The following is a 14,888-nucleotide window of genomic DNA, read 5'->3' as shown; positions in this document are numbered from 1 at the left end:
CGAAATACGGCACCAACGAACTCCATTCAAGATTTGAAGGGATGTAATATATGAATGTGAATAGGAATATGAATGTAGAATTGAGGAAGTGGATGAAGTAATGTATATACACATTAAGAGTAAGATAATATCAATAATGACAACAAGCGATGAAGACGAGCTCTATGGAGCATTTGAATCCATATTCTGTATACTTTCAAAATGCCGCCAATATTGCCACATTTGCTATTCTTTAAATAAAACAAGGCAACGACAGTCCGCCAAGACTGTTTCTTAAATACATTCTTGTCGTTTGCCTAAGCCAAGACAATTGGCGATGTTGAAGAAAATGTCGATGTTATTATAGACACCTACATAGCAGCGAGCGTATGTTAGCAAATCGTTTTAATCTGCTGTTTCGCCTGTTCAGGGTAATCCCCCAGGGACGAATAGAACAGCTAGATAAACAAAAGAGGTTAGTAACATACCTCCAAACTCTTCCTGGCACGGGCCCATGGCGAAAACTGGCACATCGGTCAAAGAATGCACGCCCTGAGCTTCCGAAACTGAAAGCGTTCCGTTAATCACGAATCCGGAAACCGCGTCTTTGTAGTTAACATAGTAGTCTTCCGATCCGTCTTTCAGTGTCACTGCGGGCAGTCGCGGGCCGTCTTTGTGCACTTGGTAGTTTTCCCTTCTATCCGGATTTGCGGTCAATCCGGAAAATAGTGAGTAGCGGGGATCCCACTGTGCAGGAAAATGTACACCTTCACTATAGCGGAATGATCCCTCGGTCTGTACAGTGTACTGAGACAGACCTGATGCTTCGTACACCCCGATGGCATCGCGCTTGGCTCGGTCCGTGTCCTGGGCGTTGAGGTATTCCGTATCAACAGTGCCCATGACGTCGAAGCCATGGCCGTGGTCAGCCGTGACGAGGATAAGAGTCTCATCAAGTTTCTTCATACTGCGGAGTTTCTCGATAGTGGCTCGAATGGTGTCGTCAAGCTCGAGAAGTTCTCCAAGGGCGCGATCGTAGTCAAGAACATGCATTTGTTTGTCAATGCTGGCAGCTTCAGACATGAGGAAGAAGCCGTCGTTGCAGCTGCGGGTGGTGAGGATGTCAATGGCCTTGAGAGTCATATCTTTGAGGCCTGGCTGGTCATCAGCATCCTTGTCCGAACCATCTGGGTAGTTCTTCTTGTTCTTGAGATTGTCTGTGTAAATGTTTCGGTCAAGCCATTTAGCCATGACACTAGTGGAAAATACACCCAGCGCCTTTTCGGTGTTTGGGGCTTCAGCCAAGGCAGTTTTATTCCAACTGACACTATACCCTTTCTCCGCAAAGAGCTTATAATAATTTTGGCCTAGGTACGCCCTTTCAGGGAGGAAATCCTCTGCACCACCACCGAAAAGAACGTCTGGTCCATCCCACTTGGTCCATGAGTAGTTAGCCAGGCCATGGAAGTACGAGTCAATCACGTGTCCCGCTTGACCACGATCCTTCGTATGCGCGGTCAATGCAGCTGGCGTTGCGTCGGCTGAAAATGATGATGTTATTAATACTGCATAAAATTAAAATAGGAAAAGCCGAAGAACTAACACAAATGAGCCGTGGTAACAATTCCAATACCGGCGTTGGGGTAAACCCTGTGGAAGATCTCGGCAATGGTCTCGAATTTGGGGTCATCAAAGGGTGATGGAGATGAATCCCTATATACACCCAAAGCATTGACAGTCGTCTTATGGCCAGTATAAAGGGAAGTGGCAGAATTGGCGGAATCGGTAATGATCGAATCCAAGGAATGCGTCATTTGATGACCCAGAACAGGGAATTTATCCATCTGCATCCTGCTTTGGAATCTGCCGTTGACAGAACGATGGGCAATCATACGTGCAGCGGTGATCATGTTAGTGGTCATGCCATCACCAATAAACAGGATCACATTTTTCGCTTTGCGTACTTCAGCTAGATCTCGAACGAGCCAGGTAGCTGTTGTTGTTTTGCCGTCATAGTAGGTGAGGGTTGCTTCATACTCTCCTGGCTGATATAACGCAACACGTCGATAGACTTTGGATGCAACTTTGACCAATGAGGGTTTCTTCGCATCTCGCGCAAATAAATCTATTAATCATTCAGTATTACATTTTTGGCTGGGTGTGCAGTTTCCTCTTCTCTCTCTCTCTCTCTCTCTCTCTCTCTCTCTCACACACACACACACACACACACACATAAACCCGCTTTTTGTTCTTTGGAAGAAACGACAACTTACCTTCGTACCAAGTGAAGTCCCATTTCTCAAGTTCAGGTTCCTCTACACCAAAAAATTCGGTAGCCGCCTGTGGTTTGTTATTACGGCCTTTCTTCGTAATGGCGAAGGTGAAATTGGGGTCAGGTTCTCCTTCGCGAGCTTCAGAGCCATTGACAGGCGAATGGACTTCGAGACGAATGTCAAAATATTGGCCAGCCAGGAAATCCGTCCTAAAATACAAGACATCATAATTCAATAAATCCCGACTTTTTTTCTAATGAGTCAAAACTGTGAAAGTAAGAAAAGGGACGAGCATACTGGTCTGGTGGAAAGACACAGCCCAACTCAGGGCATCCACCCAGGCGTTGGAACGTCTGAGCTAGGGCTGTGGACGAAAAGAGCACAGCTCCAACGATCCACGGAAGCTTCATGGTTACAAATGGTGAAAATGCTGCACGCAATTCATCAACGAATTGACAACTGGAGAAGCGCAGCACACAGAAGGGAAACAGAGAGGAAGTGAAACAAAAAGTGCTAGGGTAGCTCCTTTTATGTCAATGCAGCTGACGGTGGAAGTGGAACAGACTGCCTTTCCAGGGATTTTGCCGGATCGCAAAAGGCTCCGAAAGAGTGGTGATATGAAATGAGGGGCATGTTTCTGCAGGAGAACAGCTGAAGAACGGTCAGTTGGTGATACAGATCCACCGAATGCTACAATGTCATCCTGCGAAAAGTGGATGCTGGCTAGAGATTCTTTCCATGCCGCACTCTAACATCCTGCAGCAACAATAACAATAACAGTAGTCGCAAGTCAACAGTTGAATCGCGGACAGGGTCTGCTACACGTGCGTTGCTAATCCCCCAAGTAAAAATAATGACAGCATTTAGCGTCCCGAAAAATAAGAAGTGGCCATGAGAATTGCAAACGGTGCCCCGTTCGTGATAGGGTATCGAGCGATAGGTATATCTTGTCGTAACTGCTTTCTTCTCTGTTCTTTCGGTATGAGAAGGCCTTGCAAACTTGAAGACATGCCCAAATCCATATGCTGCTGCGAGTCTCTGGGCAGGGCTTTTTGCCTCACCATTCCCTGTGCGCAAACCCGCACTGGGGTTCCTCTGCAGCGTTTCTGTTGTAAGTTTTGGAAATTTTGGCTCCCGTTCTCTCCGTAAATTCAATGCATTTTGTCCCGCAACACCACGTGTAGTCGATGCTGTTTTCTTGTTCGCGGCTGGGAATCAAGCTTTGAGTTGGTTCCTGGGCCACTTAGCCCGTACTTGTCGAAAGGTTTCCCTGCTAGAGCGGTCTTAGTTGGGCCTTGGTAATGCTATCACCTGTGGAGAATAAGCAGACAAGCGGGGCTGACATGGTGTGTTCCATGGAGCTGTCAATCTCGTGCATGAACATGTTGTCGCGGTTGGATAATATCCTGCCAGGATTGTTGTGCATAACGGCAACACAATGGTTACCTCTTAGGGACTCGATTTTTCGAATACACCAAATGTCTATTCCGTTTGCGTAATTTCAACTCACATCATGGTTTTGGTTTTTTTTTTTTTTTTTTTTTACTTTTTCTTGATTATCTATCTCCGATAAGTCAATATACCCGATAGTTTTCAAAGATATATGGTGTTGGGTCAAATATTCTATCCAATGTTTTAGAATTATGCCTTTCCGATCTCTACCAAAGTAACCAAAGTACAGTGGGTATAATTATCATATAAAGAATGCACCACAATTGTTCAAAATTCACCGAGACACCGTTAATGTAATAACCTTTCATTCTCATAAATCAAGAAGCTGAGCTCATGCAGTCCTGCTTGTCATTCCTGTCTTTTTCCGCTCCGTGGGGCTTCCCATTATCTTGCTGTGCTGTATCTGACGGTGTTGTATGTATCTGTTCGCAAGTTAGCAAACGGATGGATATACCCCTTTCCATGACGGGATATAGCGACGCCCATTAACCAAAGCAACTGGTACTTGGATCTAATACCGCAGAACCTGGTCCCCTCTCCAGGATAAACTATGGTGAAGGCCAGAAGAGAACCAAGGCAACTAAATGGGAAATATTTTGAATCCACAGAAATAAAGTCGAATACGCACCGCCTCAGCAAACCGAATCCACTCACTAACCCCTTTAACGAAAGGGTCATCAGCAGCGGGCAACTTTTCATGGTCCCAGACCATGAAGGCTGAGAATGAACCTTGTTTATCGAGTATCGTGAAGGATGTCCAATCCTCACCATCACCCTCACTCTCTTCATCTTCATTTTCATTCTGATCAAGGTCGTGGCTTTGATCATTCTTCTTGGTTCCGGATTCCGATGTTCCATTTGTTTGACTCGTAAGAATTCCTGTACTTGATTTAAATGATATATTCGGACAGAGTCAGAGTGCTTATTCTCTCGCCTTCTTCTCTCAAACTATAGCACCTTATCCAATAATGGTGACGAAATTCTCGATCGCATTGGTAGTAGGGAGAAAGCCACATACCTTCATATCCCTCCGGAATTGGAACTCTTCGCCCCCTAAGCCTCCTGCCTCGGAAGTATGCGGTTGCAGTGTCTAGGTGCAATTGAGTTAGCTGATGTTCACCATATCTGATGAAGTCGAGTGGTCCATAGATAGGCAACATTAGACAAGACAATAGGGAGCAGTCCAGAAGGGATGTATGAAAATAAACCTCTTATAATAATCCCAAAAATGGGACCAGTGCAGAGCTCTTAGTTTAATTAGACTACACCCGTCCGTCCAACGTATAACGCACCGAAGAAGAACAGAATCAAGAGGAAAACAAAAAGGAAACAACATCGCATGAAATGTCCTTCATCTAACCAAACAAAGCAACGTCACCTCCAAACATACCAGGGTTATCCTCATCAGCGACCGGATTCCAGTATCTGGTCGAGATGTTGACCGGTCCATCATGATGAATCCGACACGGGAGAAAGTTTGCAGTTTCTGAGCAATCCTCCTTATATGAATCTGAATTGTTCTTATGTGGCCGTATTGCAAACATTTTGCGCCTTTTCAGTTTGGTGGGTGTGCGAGTGCTCGTGTGCGACTGTGTGGTTGAGTCGAATGGATGCCAGAATTGACTGCGACAATGCAATTGGAAAGTTACGGGAATTCCAGGTGCTATGCTCTAAATGAGAGGCTCGATTGGGTTGCAAATATATTCTGAAGTAAAGACTGAGTTCTATCTCAATGGAGCTTTCCAACCAAATACTACCATTGGTATTTTGCGACGCGTTGGGCGCGTTGAGTGTGAATGTAGCATTACATAAGCGGCCCTATCTGATCCTGTAACTACTCAGTTATCGCCATGTTAAAGCTCAATAGTATTGTCCACTAAGTTCATGTTAAATCATAATATCAAGCTCAATTCATAGTAGTATATACGAGCAGGGGTATATAAAATCATCAAGACTCAAGCTCAACTCAATAAACTCCAAACCAATCAACGATAAATCACATCCATCATAACATCTATTTATTCCCCTTTCTCTTCTTGGCGTTTCTCTTTTTCTTCCTCCTGGTGTCTGCGTTATTAGCATTGTCACCAGCAGGTGCACGTATAGGTGGCCATTTCTTCGCATGCTCCCGCTCAAAAGCTTGTTTGTCTCGTCGGAAAAGAAGCATCGTTGCCTGCGCGTCCTCTATACTCGAATGAGCAGCACCCTGTATTTCTAACCCTAATAGCTCAGAAGCCAGTATCTTCAGACGCGGTGAGCCACCGCCAGCAATTTTTCGGTACGGAGGATGTTTACTGGTATCCCGTATATCATGCTTCGGATGACTGAGGAGCAAAGCATCTAAATCGTTCCGGACCGCATGCCCTACCAAAATGCAGCCATCCAGAATACCTGCGACATCTCTTTGGACTACTTCAAACTCTCTGGCATCTGTCATGTGTTTTGGTGACACCCCGCTAACATGTGTTCGCCAGTCCGTCACTTCCTCCTTCGGAAGCACAAACGAATCGTAGACTTGTTCACCGTTGTAGTTGACGATACTCACACGAGCTAAAGCCGAGTCGCGATCGGGATTCTGGCCCACGCCCACCATTTCACAGTCAAGAGCGACATATCTCCCGACCTCCGCGCTGTAGAAGCGGTTAGTCTTTTAACGAAGCGGACAAACATTGTGGAAGGAAACTGACGTTTGAGATATCCCTTCATTAACCTTTGCTTCGCTAGAAGGTTTCGGGTTTGCTTGCACTATTGAGGTTGTGGATATATTCCGTTGCGAGGCTGTTGTTATAGAACGTGATTCTGATTTTTCTCCCGTGGCATCAGTTGACAAGACTAATCCCATCTTACGTCTTTTGGAAAACTTTTCACCCCTCCCGCCTTTCCTATGGGTTTCTGGCGGCGACGATAGCGATAATTTCTTTCTTTTTACTTCGTAAGTGGTTGTAGCGATATTATCTGGTTTGCGTTTTTGGGCAGTGGAGGGGCTTTCGATTTTCAGTGTTTCTTGAAGTTTTCGCCAATTGCTTGAGAGGTTTTTGAGTTCCATTCCGGCGGTGACGAATACCGTTCATCCGTCCATCACGATATAGCGTTACGAGTAAATGACAGGAGTTTAGAGTTGGAAGGGTGTATGTATGGTTTGTGCATGATATGTTGGTGTTGACTGCCAACCTTGTAGTTTTCAAGTTCTCCATCTCTGCAAACAGAGCAAACATGTGTAGATTCACCAAAGGGGCTCAACTAACTACTTGCTACAAGTAGACTGGCCGCTGGGACCATGAATTACACATTTGGTTTGGTTTGGTTTGGTCCCAGTCCATTTCTTGGCATGATTTTAGTGGGACCAGGACCAGAATGGGAGTGTAAAGTGACTAGAATTATCAAAACATGAGTGAAATGGGACTAAAAAATCTTGATATTCCATGTAAAGTGACTGACTATCAAAATCAGAACATGATCTGGGACTGATCATGATTTTGACTCAAGTTTGGTCCCATTCTGATGATTATATAATACATCAATCTGATGATATGATTGGTGGAGATATTACCCCTATCTTGCTTAGTGCTGCTGCCAACCTACCCACCGCTGCCAATCTACCCACCGCCGCCAACCTACCTACCGCTGCCAATCTACCTACCGCTGCCAACCTATCTATCACTGCTAATCTATCGCTGCTAATCTATCGCTGCTAATCTATCGCTGCTAATCTATCGCTGCTAATCTATCGCCGCCAACCTACCTACCGCTGCCAACCTACCTACCGCTGCCAACCTATCTATCGCTGCCAACCTATATAGGGTAAATCATGGTCCCATTTGGTCCCATTTTGTAAAATGGGACCAAATGGGACCAGGATCACTAATTTATTAGTAAAACATGATCTGGGACTAGATTTATAATATAAACAGTGTAAAGTGACTAATTTGCTAAACACTATATGGGACCAGGACTAAGATATCTAATAATGGGACTGAGGAAAAATTTGGTCCCAGTCCCATGCATGGTCACACGGCCAGTCTAGCTACAAGGAATTGAAAGCATGATAATTGCATCAAGCCTCTGGAATTCGTACAATAAAACTCCATAAATTTGATACTTAGCTTACCAGCCTAAGGCTTAATTTTAAAGTCTTTGTGAGTCCATTTCTCTGTATAATCCCTCTTCGCCTTCCTCGGTTGCGTAACCGGGTTCCTCGCTTCAAGTTTGCCTTGAACAATGAGATTCCGGAACCTGTCTCCAAGCAGGTTGCCCTCAGGCTTCAATAAACGTAGAGAGTCTTGCAGTTCGTCCGGCAGAACAATCTCCAAAGGTTTTACAGGGACCCTAAGATGAGATTGTTAGTCAATATATTAATCCACACCTGTCAGAGCAAGGGGTTGGCTTACGGGTTTTTCCCAAAAGGCCTTCTCCGCAGAATTCGATCGTCCCCTTCTACTGACGATTCATCATCGCCCTTTTTCAATTGTTTCTCGGCTTCTTCTTTCGCCGCGACCGCCTCAGCTATCGCCTTCGCTCGGGCAGCTTGTTCTTCTGTTTTTTTGAGCTGCGCCTCCCATTTTGCTTTCCTCTCAGCCTCTTTCCTCCTTTTTATCTTATTGCGCTGAGCCTTAGTTTTCCGCTCCGGTCTCTTTTTCTTAAGCCATTCAGCGGTTTCATATTCACTCTCAAATCCCTCCCAAGCACTCTCATCATCCGACCGGGCCTGTCCGTTGTCATCTTTCGCAGCTTCGATTCGTGCCAATCTCTCCTGTTCTGCCTTCTCTTCTTCTAAACGTTTCTTCTCAGCCTCAACTTCTTTTTGACCCTCCATTGTTAAAAGGCGGTCCCAATCTTCAAATGACGGGTTATAACTTATTCCTGCATCTGGGCTTTTTATTGATGGCACAGGCTTTCTGTTGGCTGCCAATGACAGTGGCGGTAGTTTTGTTGTTGGAGGTGCAACAATTGGTTTAGGCTTCTCGAGGAAATTAAATTTTGTTTCCTCCACGAATTCAGGAGCGACGACCTCACCCCAAGGGTCATGCGATATTACTCTGTTATCGTCGTGTTCCAGCAGATTGGCATCTTTCGCAACTTGCTTCAACCTCATCCACTCTTTGTAAGTAACCCAATCGCTCTTTGTCCGCTTGTTTTTAGGTTCAGTTATCCCGTCTGTAACTCTAGAGCTTCCCCGCTTGCGATTATCAACTGAAGGGATTGCAGAACGCTGGGCAAGTATCTCATCGCACTTCAGGAGTTTTATACTTCTGACTTTTCGTTGGAGTTCGTCTGAGCCTCTGGAGTCTAGAACAAAAAGGTCCTCGGACGACTTTTCCGCAATGACACCCCTAATGCAAAAATGAACGAGTTGTTAGTCTATGTCAGGGGAAGGTAATAAGGGGAATAGGCCTACCCTTCGATTTCTTCTTCTCGTACTCTTTGTAGGCCTGCATCGACCTCAGTCATATCCACATGTTTTCTCCATGCTTTCTTGCCTTTTCGGGAAGGCTGTTTGTATTGATGGGGTGCCCCGATTGTAGTCGCCATAGTATCGCTATTTTTTTTTATCGGAAAAGTGGTCATAGAGAATAACTGAATTTTGGAGATAGTGCCATTTTTCGAACGAAATTTTTGGGGTTTTGGTTGGTTATCGATTGGTTGGCGGCAATGGCGCTAAATAAATGCGGCTCCCGGCGGCAAAACTCTTTTGCCGTTTATTTGTCTACACGCACCGCGACAACAATTCAGCCACCTAGAGCAACCATAACCTCAAGCTTGGTCACCCACATCGCCAGTCAAGATGCCAGTCGTCAAGGGTGGAGTATGGTAAGCTACTAATTGTTTCCTTTTGTGATACCGCTCACTAACCATTCTGCCAGGACGAATATTGAGGATGAGATCGTGAAGGTAGCCGTGTCCAAATATGGACTGAATCAATGGGCGCGAGTGTCCTCCCTTCTTGCCAGGAAAACACCGAAGCAATGCAAAGCTCGCTGGGCGGAATGGCTGGACCCTGCTATCCGCAAGATCGAGTGGTCGCGAGAGGAAGATGAAAAATTACTCCATCTAGCGAAGTTAATGCCTACACAGTGGCGAACGATTGCTCCTATTGTCGGAAGAACAGCGACCCAATGTTTAGAACGATACCAGAAGCTATTGGATGAAGCAGAGGCGCGGGAATCTGATGAACTGGGCCTGGGCGGCCCTGCTGGAGGTGAAACTGCTGCCCCAAGTGCTGATGATGTTAGAAGGCTACGGTACATTATTACTTTCTTCTTGCATCCTTAATTACCACTAACATCTCTTCTTTAGGCCAGGCGAACTGGACCCGGACCCGGAGTCTAAACCTGCACGCCCCGATACCATCGACCTCGATGAGGACGAAAAGGAAATGCTCAGTGAGGCCCGTGCTCGTCTTGCGAATACACAAGGAAAGAAGGCCAAGCGGAAAGCTCGAGAACGCCAATTGGAAGAGTCACGTCGTCTTGCTGTGCTACAAAAGCGCCGTGAGCTGAAAAATGCTGGTATCAACATTAAGGTCGTCACACGGAAGAAAGGCCAGATGGATTACAATGCGGATATTCCTTTTGAAAAACAGCCAGCGCCCGGTTTCTACGATACTTTGGAAGAGGAATCCAGAAATGAGCGACAAAGAGCTTTGTTTGATCCTCGAAAACAACAGCTTGCCAGTAAACGGAAAGGCGATCAAGAAGAAGATCCCGACAGGAAAAGAAGGAAAAATGACAAAAGTGGCAATTCCGCCTTCGCTGCAGCTGCAAAGGCAGGACAGATGCAGAAAATCCGAGAAGCGGAACAGAGTAGTAAGCGTCGGGCCCTCGTGCTCCCGTCTCCTCAAGTAAGCGAAACCGAACTTGAGGAGATCGTGAAAATGGGCATGGCAGGAGAGCGGGCAAGCAAAATGGCAGGGGAAGAGGAGAACGATGGAACGCGGGGCTTAATCAGTAACTATTCTACTATCGTTGGTGGAACTCCCATTCGAACACCCAGAGCTCCAGCCGAAGAAGATCGTATTGCAAACGAAATCCGAAATATCAAAGCCTTAACGGAAACACAATCGTCTCTACTAGGTGGAGAAAATACACCATTACATGAAGGCGGCGGCTCTACTGGTTTTGAAGGAATTGCTCCACGGAAACATGCGCTCGTTACACCAAATCCAATGGCCACGCCGTTTCGCCAAGCTGGTGCTAACGGCATAGGTGCCACTCCAATGAAAACGCCGATGGGCGTAGGAGCCACTCCACTACGCACACCTAGAGACAACTTCGCTATCAACAAGGATGCTAGTATGGGAACACTTGTTGGTAACACGCCCAAGGAGATGAAATTGCGTGAGGACTTCTTACGGCGCCAATTAAGTAGCCAACTTTCTAGTCTTCCTGCACCAAAAGAAGTGGAGTGGGAGCTGGAAGAAATGCCAACGGAGCAAGCAGAGCCGATTGGCAAAGAGGTGCCTTCAGAAGAGGACGCAGCTGAGCGGGATAGGAGAAATAAAGCTGCTGCCGACAAGGCGGCTCAAGCGGAATTTGAAAGGCAGAGCCAGGTGTATAAGCGAGGTTTACCGCGGCCCAGTGTGATCAAGTTGGACACGTTAATGGAGAAGTCGAGCAATGTTTCAGACCCTATCCAAAACTTGATTACACAAGAGATGGTCACTCTTATCGCCCATGATGCTCGAAAATTTCCCTTACCGGGTGCTAGGATTGAAGGGAAAGCTCCGAAATTGACCTCCTTTAGTGATGCACAACTTGCTAGGGGCCGTGCAGCTATCACAAGTGAGGTGACACGTCTTCCTCCCCAACAAGATTGGCAGGATACTTTTACGACCTCGTGGTCTTCTCTCCATGAATCAGCTAGCCTTCCGGGCCTTTCGCTCTATTCCGATGACGATGATTATGAGACGCAAGAGCAACAAATGATAGCCGCTTTTGAAAATGTCCATACGTCTCTCCTAGCCAGCGCGGAACAGGGGAATAAGCTGGAGAAAAAGATTTCACTCCACAATGGCGGATATCAAGCGCGGGCAAAAACTCTCAGGGCAAAAATCATTGAAGCCAGCGAAGCTCTCGAAAAGGCTAGATTCGAGTTGGACGCTTTCCGGACTCTTCAGCTTGGAGAAGAATCGGGTATTGGTAGGAGACTCGAGGGCCTTCGTGATGAAGTGACCTTCGTCACCCGACGGGAGCGCGAGGCGCAGGAGCTGTACAAATCGCGAAAGGAAGAACTAGAGTCACTGGAGGGCGGTGGAGTGAATGGATGGCACCGGTAGACTGTAGAAAGAATGATGATGATCTGTTGAGTTTCAAGAGGCTTGGCCTGCCTATCTATATTCTTTTCTGTTGGGTTAGGGATGTTTTGTATTAATATCATAACTTAAGAAACCATTCAGAGCTTGTCATTTTTGCTTAGTTTATTCTCTCTTGCCTTGGTGTGAATTTTATTTCAGGCTTCGTACCGAAACATTCGCTGCTGAGTAACGCAATATTGTGGGCAGTTAACCCAGGGAAGTTACTTACAGGTGGCGTTTAGCCAATCCTGAACCCGTGGAACAAAAACACCTCAAACCTCCAACAACAGTGACATCCGATTCACCTTCATTCATCAATATCTCCACCACAACACCAGTTTCCATCGCCAAACAACATCATTTCCCGTAGGAAATTCCGCTGTGAATAACATGGGCGTCAGCGACGCCTCCCAAGAAGCCGCTGTCACGCCTGATCCTGTCGAAAAGGGGTTTGCCGCTCTCAACACCCTCAGGTACACCCCCAAATTTGATATACACGAAGTATCCTATTGCAGGAATCATCTCAAACATCACATATGCTGATTTTTATCAATTTTTTAGGATCGGCGTGAAGGCATTTGTAGAAAAGGTGAGCGCAAATTTTCGCCTTAACCGCGTTTAATCACGTGATATGAAAATATTCCGCGACAACAAACATTAACCACGAGTCTAGGATGGCGAGTATCGAAAGGCGGAGATTTTATCCATGAGACAGCGGAAAGGAGGGTCAAGTTTTTAGTAGGCTTCTTCTTATGATTTTTTTGGTCTTTTTTCCACGTTTTTCCTTCCAGCTGTCTCCTCCTCTCCGTGCTCAGGTGGAGAATGCTAATAAGCAGCCATTAGCGTTCACTATGTCGACTTCAACAAACGGCTTGATGGTATGTACAGAAATTCGTTCTAAAACAGATATGAAAAGCGTTATTTAATATTGTACTAATAAATGTATCCTTGCAGAATGGGTTCCAGCATCCAGAATTGATTTGACCCAGGAGGTTGAGTGGCCGCAGCCAGAGAAGCCCGAGAAGAAGAAAACTTCTGGTGCTGCGGCTCCAAAGGCACAGCCGAAGAATGTTCCTAAGCGGCCTCGGGGAGGTAGTCGAGAAATATCTGCTCCAGAACTCCTTGCTGACAAAGATTTGAATATCAACAAGTCATCTCGTCCATCCAAGGCTGGCGGGAAAGAGAACCGTGAAGATGAAACGCCGCAGAACATTTCGCTACTAGGCAGCGAGGCGGTTTCTTCTGTTAGCACGCCTAGGCTGGATGGGGAGACTGAAAATATTGAAATGGTCGATGCTGGTGACGCAGAAGCAAAACAAGCCATAAAGGAGGAGGAGGATAAGCTTGCTGGGGAAATTGCAAGAGAAGAGGAGATTGAGAAGCTCCGAACCGGCGGGAGTATGACTCAAAACCCGATTGAGATCCATCGGGTACGAAACTTGACTCATATCCAGATGGGCAAATTCGAGATAGAACCCTGGTACTTTTCGCCTTATCCTGCACACTTTACTGATGCGGACATGGTGTACATTGATGAGTTCTGTCTCAGCTACTTTGATCAGAAAAGGTCCTTTGAGAGACACCGTACCAAATGTACCCTAGTCCATCCACCAGGAAACGAAATATACCGTGATGATAATGTTTCTTTTTTTGAAGTCGATGGACGCCGCCAACGCACTTGGTGTCGAAACCTATGTCTCCTTAGCAAGCTATTCCTGGATCATAAAACTCTCTATTACGATGTTGATCCCTTCCTCTTCTATTGCATGACTACGCGGGACGAACATGGCTGTCATTTGGTCGGATACTTCTCCAAAGAAAAGGAATCGGCAGAAGGATATAATGTGGCCTGTATCTTAACATTGCCGCAATATCAACGTCGGGGCTTTGGTCGTCTGCTCATCGCGTTTAGTTATGAGCTTAGCAAGCGAGAAAACAAGCTAGGTTCACCCGAGAAACCTCTTAGTGACTTGGGTCTGTTGGGTTACCGTCAATATTGGCGAGAAACCATCGTCGACATCTTGATGGAGCCAGGCCGAGAGACCATTAGCGAGAGTGAATTGGCGAGTCTTAGTGCAATGACGGAAAAGGACGTCCACGAGACGTTGGTCGTATTGAATCTCCTTAGGTATAACGTACGTATATATCTTGACTCCTCATCCCACACCCCAGATTCCCTGCGCGAACTGTACATAAAATCCTTCACAAAAATATACTAAAAATACTAATACTCTTATAGAAAGGAAACTGGATCATCGTCCTCACCGATGCCGTAGTCGAACAACACAAAATACGTTTGGAAAAAGAGAAAATAAAAGGCACCCGGAAGATTGATCCCGCCAGGTTACAGTGGAAGCCTCCAGTTTTTACCGCGTCGAGTCGGACGTGGAATTGGTAGTATTCCTTCTTCCGTTTTCTTCCTTTCTTATTTGCCTTTCCCTTGTTACTATTGTATACTCGATCAAGATTTCCCTATGCCGCGTGGCCTTTCACGATGTGTTGTTTTTCTGGGTATTGAGTTTGGGTAGGAGGCTATTCGCTTGATTTTAAAGTCCTTTATATTCTAACTCAGCGAGGCGTTTGTCTGGTGGCTTATTATTCTACCGGGTCCTTTCGTGTGTGGAGTTCGCTTTGTTTTTCTGCAGATTTTAGTCCAGGTCCTTTGCTACCTCCATCAGTTAGTTATATATATATATATATATTGAGGTCACCTCCTATCTCGTTGCGTACCCCCTATCGCCTACTCATGTCATGTATAACAAATTACATGACAAGATTCTTTCTCCATCTTACGTAATTTGCAGAACCAAAAAAAAAATAGAATACAATAGAAAGATATTGTCATGTAAAACTGCAAAAAAGTTCTCTTATTTGGTTTCTGTTCAAAGGAGGCT

The 14,888-nt window shown here is 45.8% G+C and overlaps 5 protein-coding genes across 5 annotated transcripts; 2 read left to right on the top strand and 3 right to left on the bottom strand.

The window, feature by feature from the left end:
- Window positions 1-50: 50 nt before the first annotated feature.
- Window positions 51-2,662, bottom strand: HCBG_04970 (alkaline phosphatase; the record flags this gene model as incomplete). Its single annotated transcript, XM_045432019.1, has 5 exons — window positions 51-350; window positions 468-1,520; window positions 1,583-2,104; window positions 2,253-2,461; window positions 2,550-2,662. The coding sequence occupies 5 exons, from the start codon at window positions 2,660-2,662 to the stop codon at window positions 274-276; spliced, it is 1,974 nt and encodes a 657-aa protein (XP_045287231.1).
- Window positions 2,663-3,939: 1,277 nt separating this feature from the next.
- Window positions 3,940-6,750, bottom strand: HCBG_04969 (RNA exonuclease; the record flags this gene model as incomplete). Its single annotated transcript, XM_045432018.1, has 6 exons — window positions 3,940-4,126; window positions 4,333-4,583; window positions 4,723-4,794; window positions 5,095-5,367; window positions 5,793-6,334; window positions 6,392-6,750. The coding sequence occupies 6 exons, from the start codon at window positions 6,748-6,750 to the stop codon at window positions 4,022-4,024; spliced, it is 1,602 nt and encodes a 533-aa protein (XP_045287230.1).
- Window positions 6,751-7,751: 1,001 nt separating this feature from the next.
- Window positions 7,752-9,270, bottom strand: HCBG_04968 (p60 domain-containing protein; the record flags this gene model as incomplete). The annotated part of the gene is made up of 3 exons (XM_045432017.1): window positions 7,752-8,030; window positions 8,093-9,034; window positions 9,100-9,270. 3 exons carry the CDS (start codon window positions 9,267-9,269, stop codon window positions 7,817-7,819), a joined length of 1,326 nt encoding a protein of 441 aa, XP_045287229.1.
- A 216-nt stretch (window positions 9,271-9,486) lies between these two features.
- On the top strand, window positions 9,487-11,976 carry HCBG_04967 (pre-mRNA-splicing factor cef1; the record flags this gene model as incomplete). Its single annotated transcript, XM_045432016.1, has 3 exons — window positions 9,487-9,512; window positions 9,566-9,943; window positions 9,999-11,976. 3 exons carry the CDS (start codon window positions 9,487-9,489, stop codon window positions 11,974-11,976), a joined length of 2,382 nt encoding a protein of 793 aa, XP_045287228.1.
- Window positions 11,977-12,384: 408 nt separating this feature from the next.
- HCBG_04966 (histone acetyltransferase esa1) lies at window positions 12,385-14,703 on the top strand (the record flags this gene model as incomplete). The annotated part of the gene is made up of 6 exons (XM_045432015.1): window positions 12,385-12,467; window positions 12,556-12,583; window positions 12,668-12,732; window positions 12,838-12,872; window positions 12,949-14,129; window positions 14,234-14,703. 6 exons carry the CDS (start codon window positions 12,385-12,387, stop codon window positions 14,390-14,392), a joined length of 1,551 nt encoding a protein of 516 aa, XP_045287227.1.
- Between the last annotated feature and the right edge of the window lie 185 nt (window positions 14,704-14,888).

Source organism: Histoplasma capsulatum, assembly GCF_000150115.1.
Source record: "Histoplasma capsulatum G186AR genomic scaffold supercont2.6, whole genome shotgun sequence".
Classification (NCBI taxonomy): domain Eukaryota; kingdom Fungi; phylum Ascomycota; class Eurotiomycetes; order Onygenales; family Ajellomycetaceae; genus Histoplasma; species Histoplasma capsulatum.
This window is presented reverse-complemented; position numbering and strand designations above follow the sequence as displayed.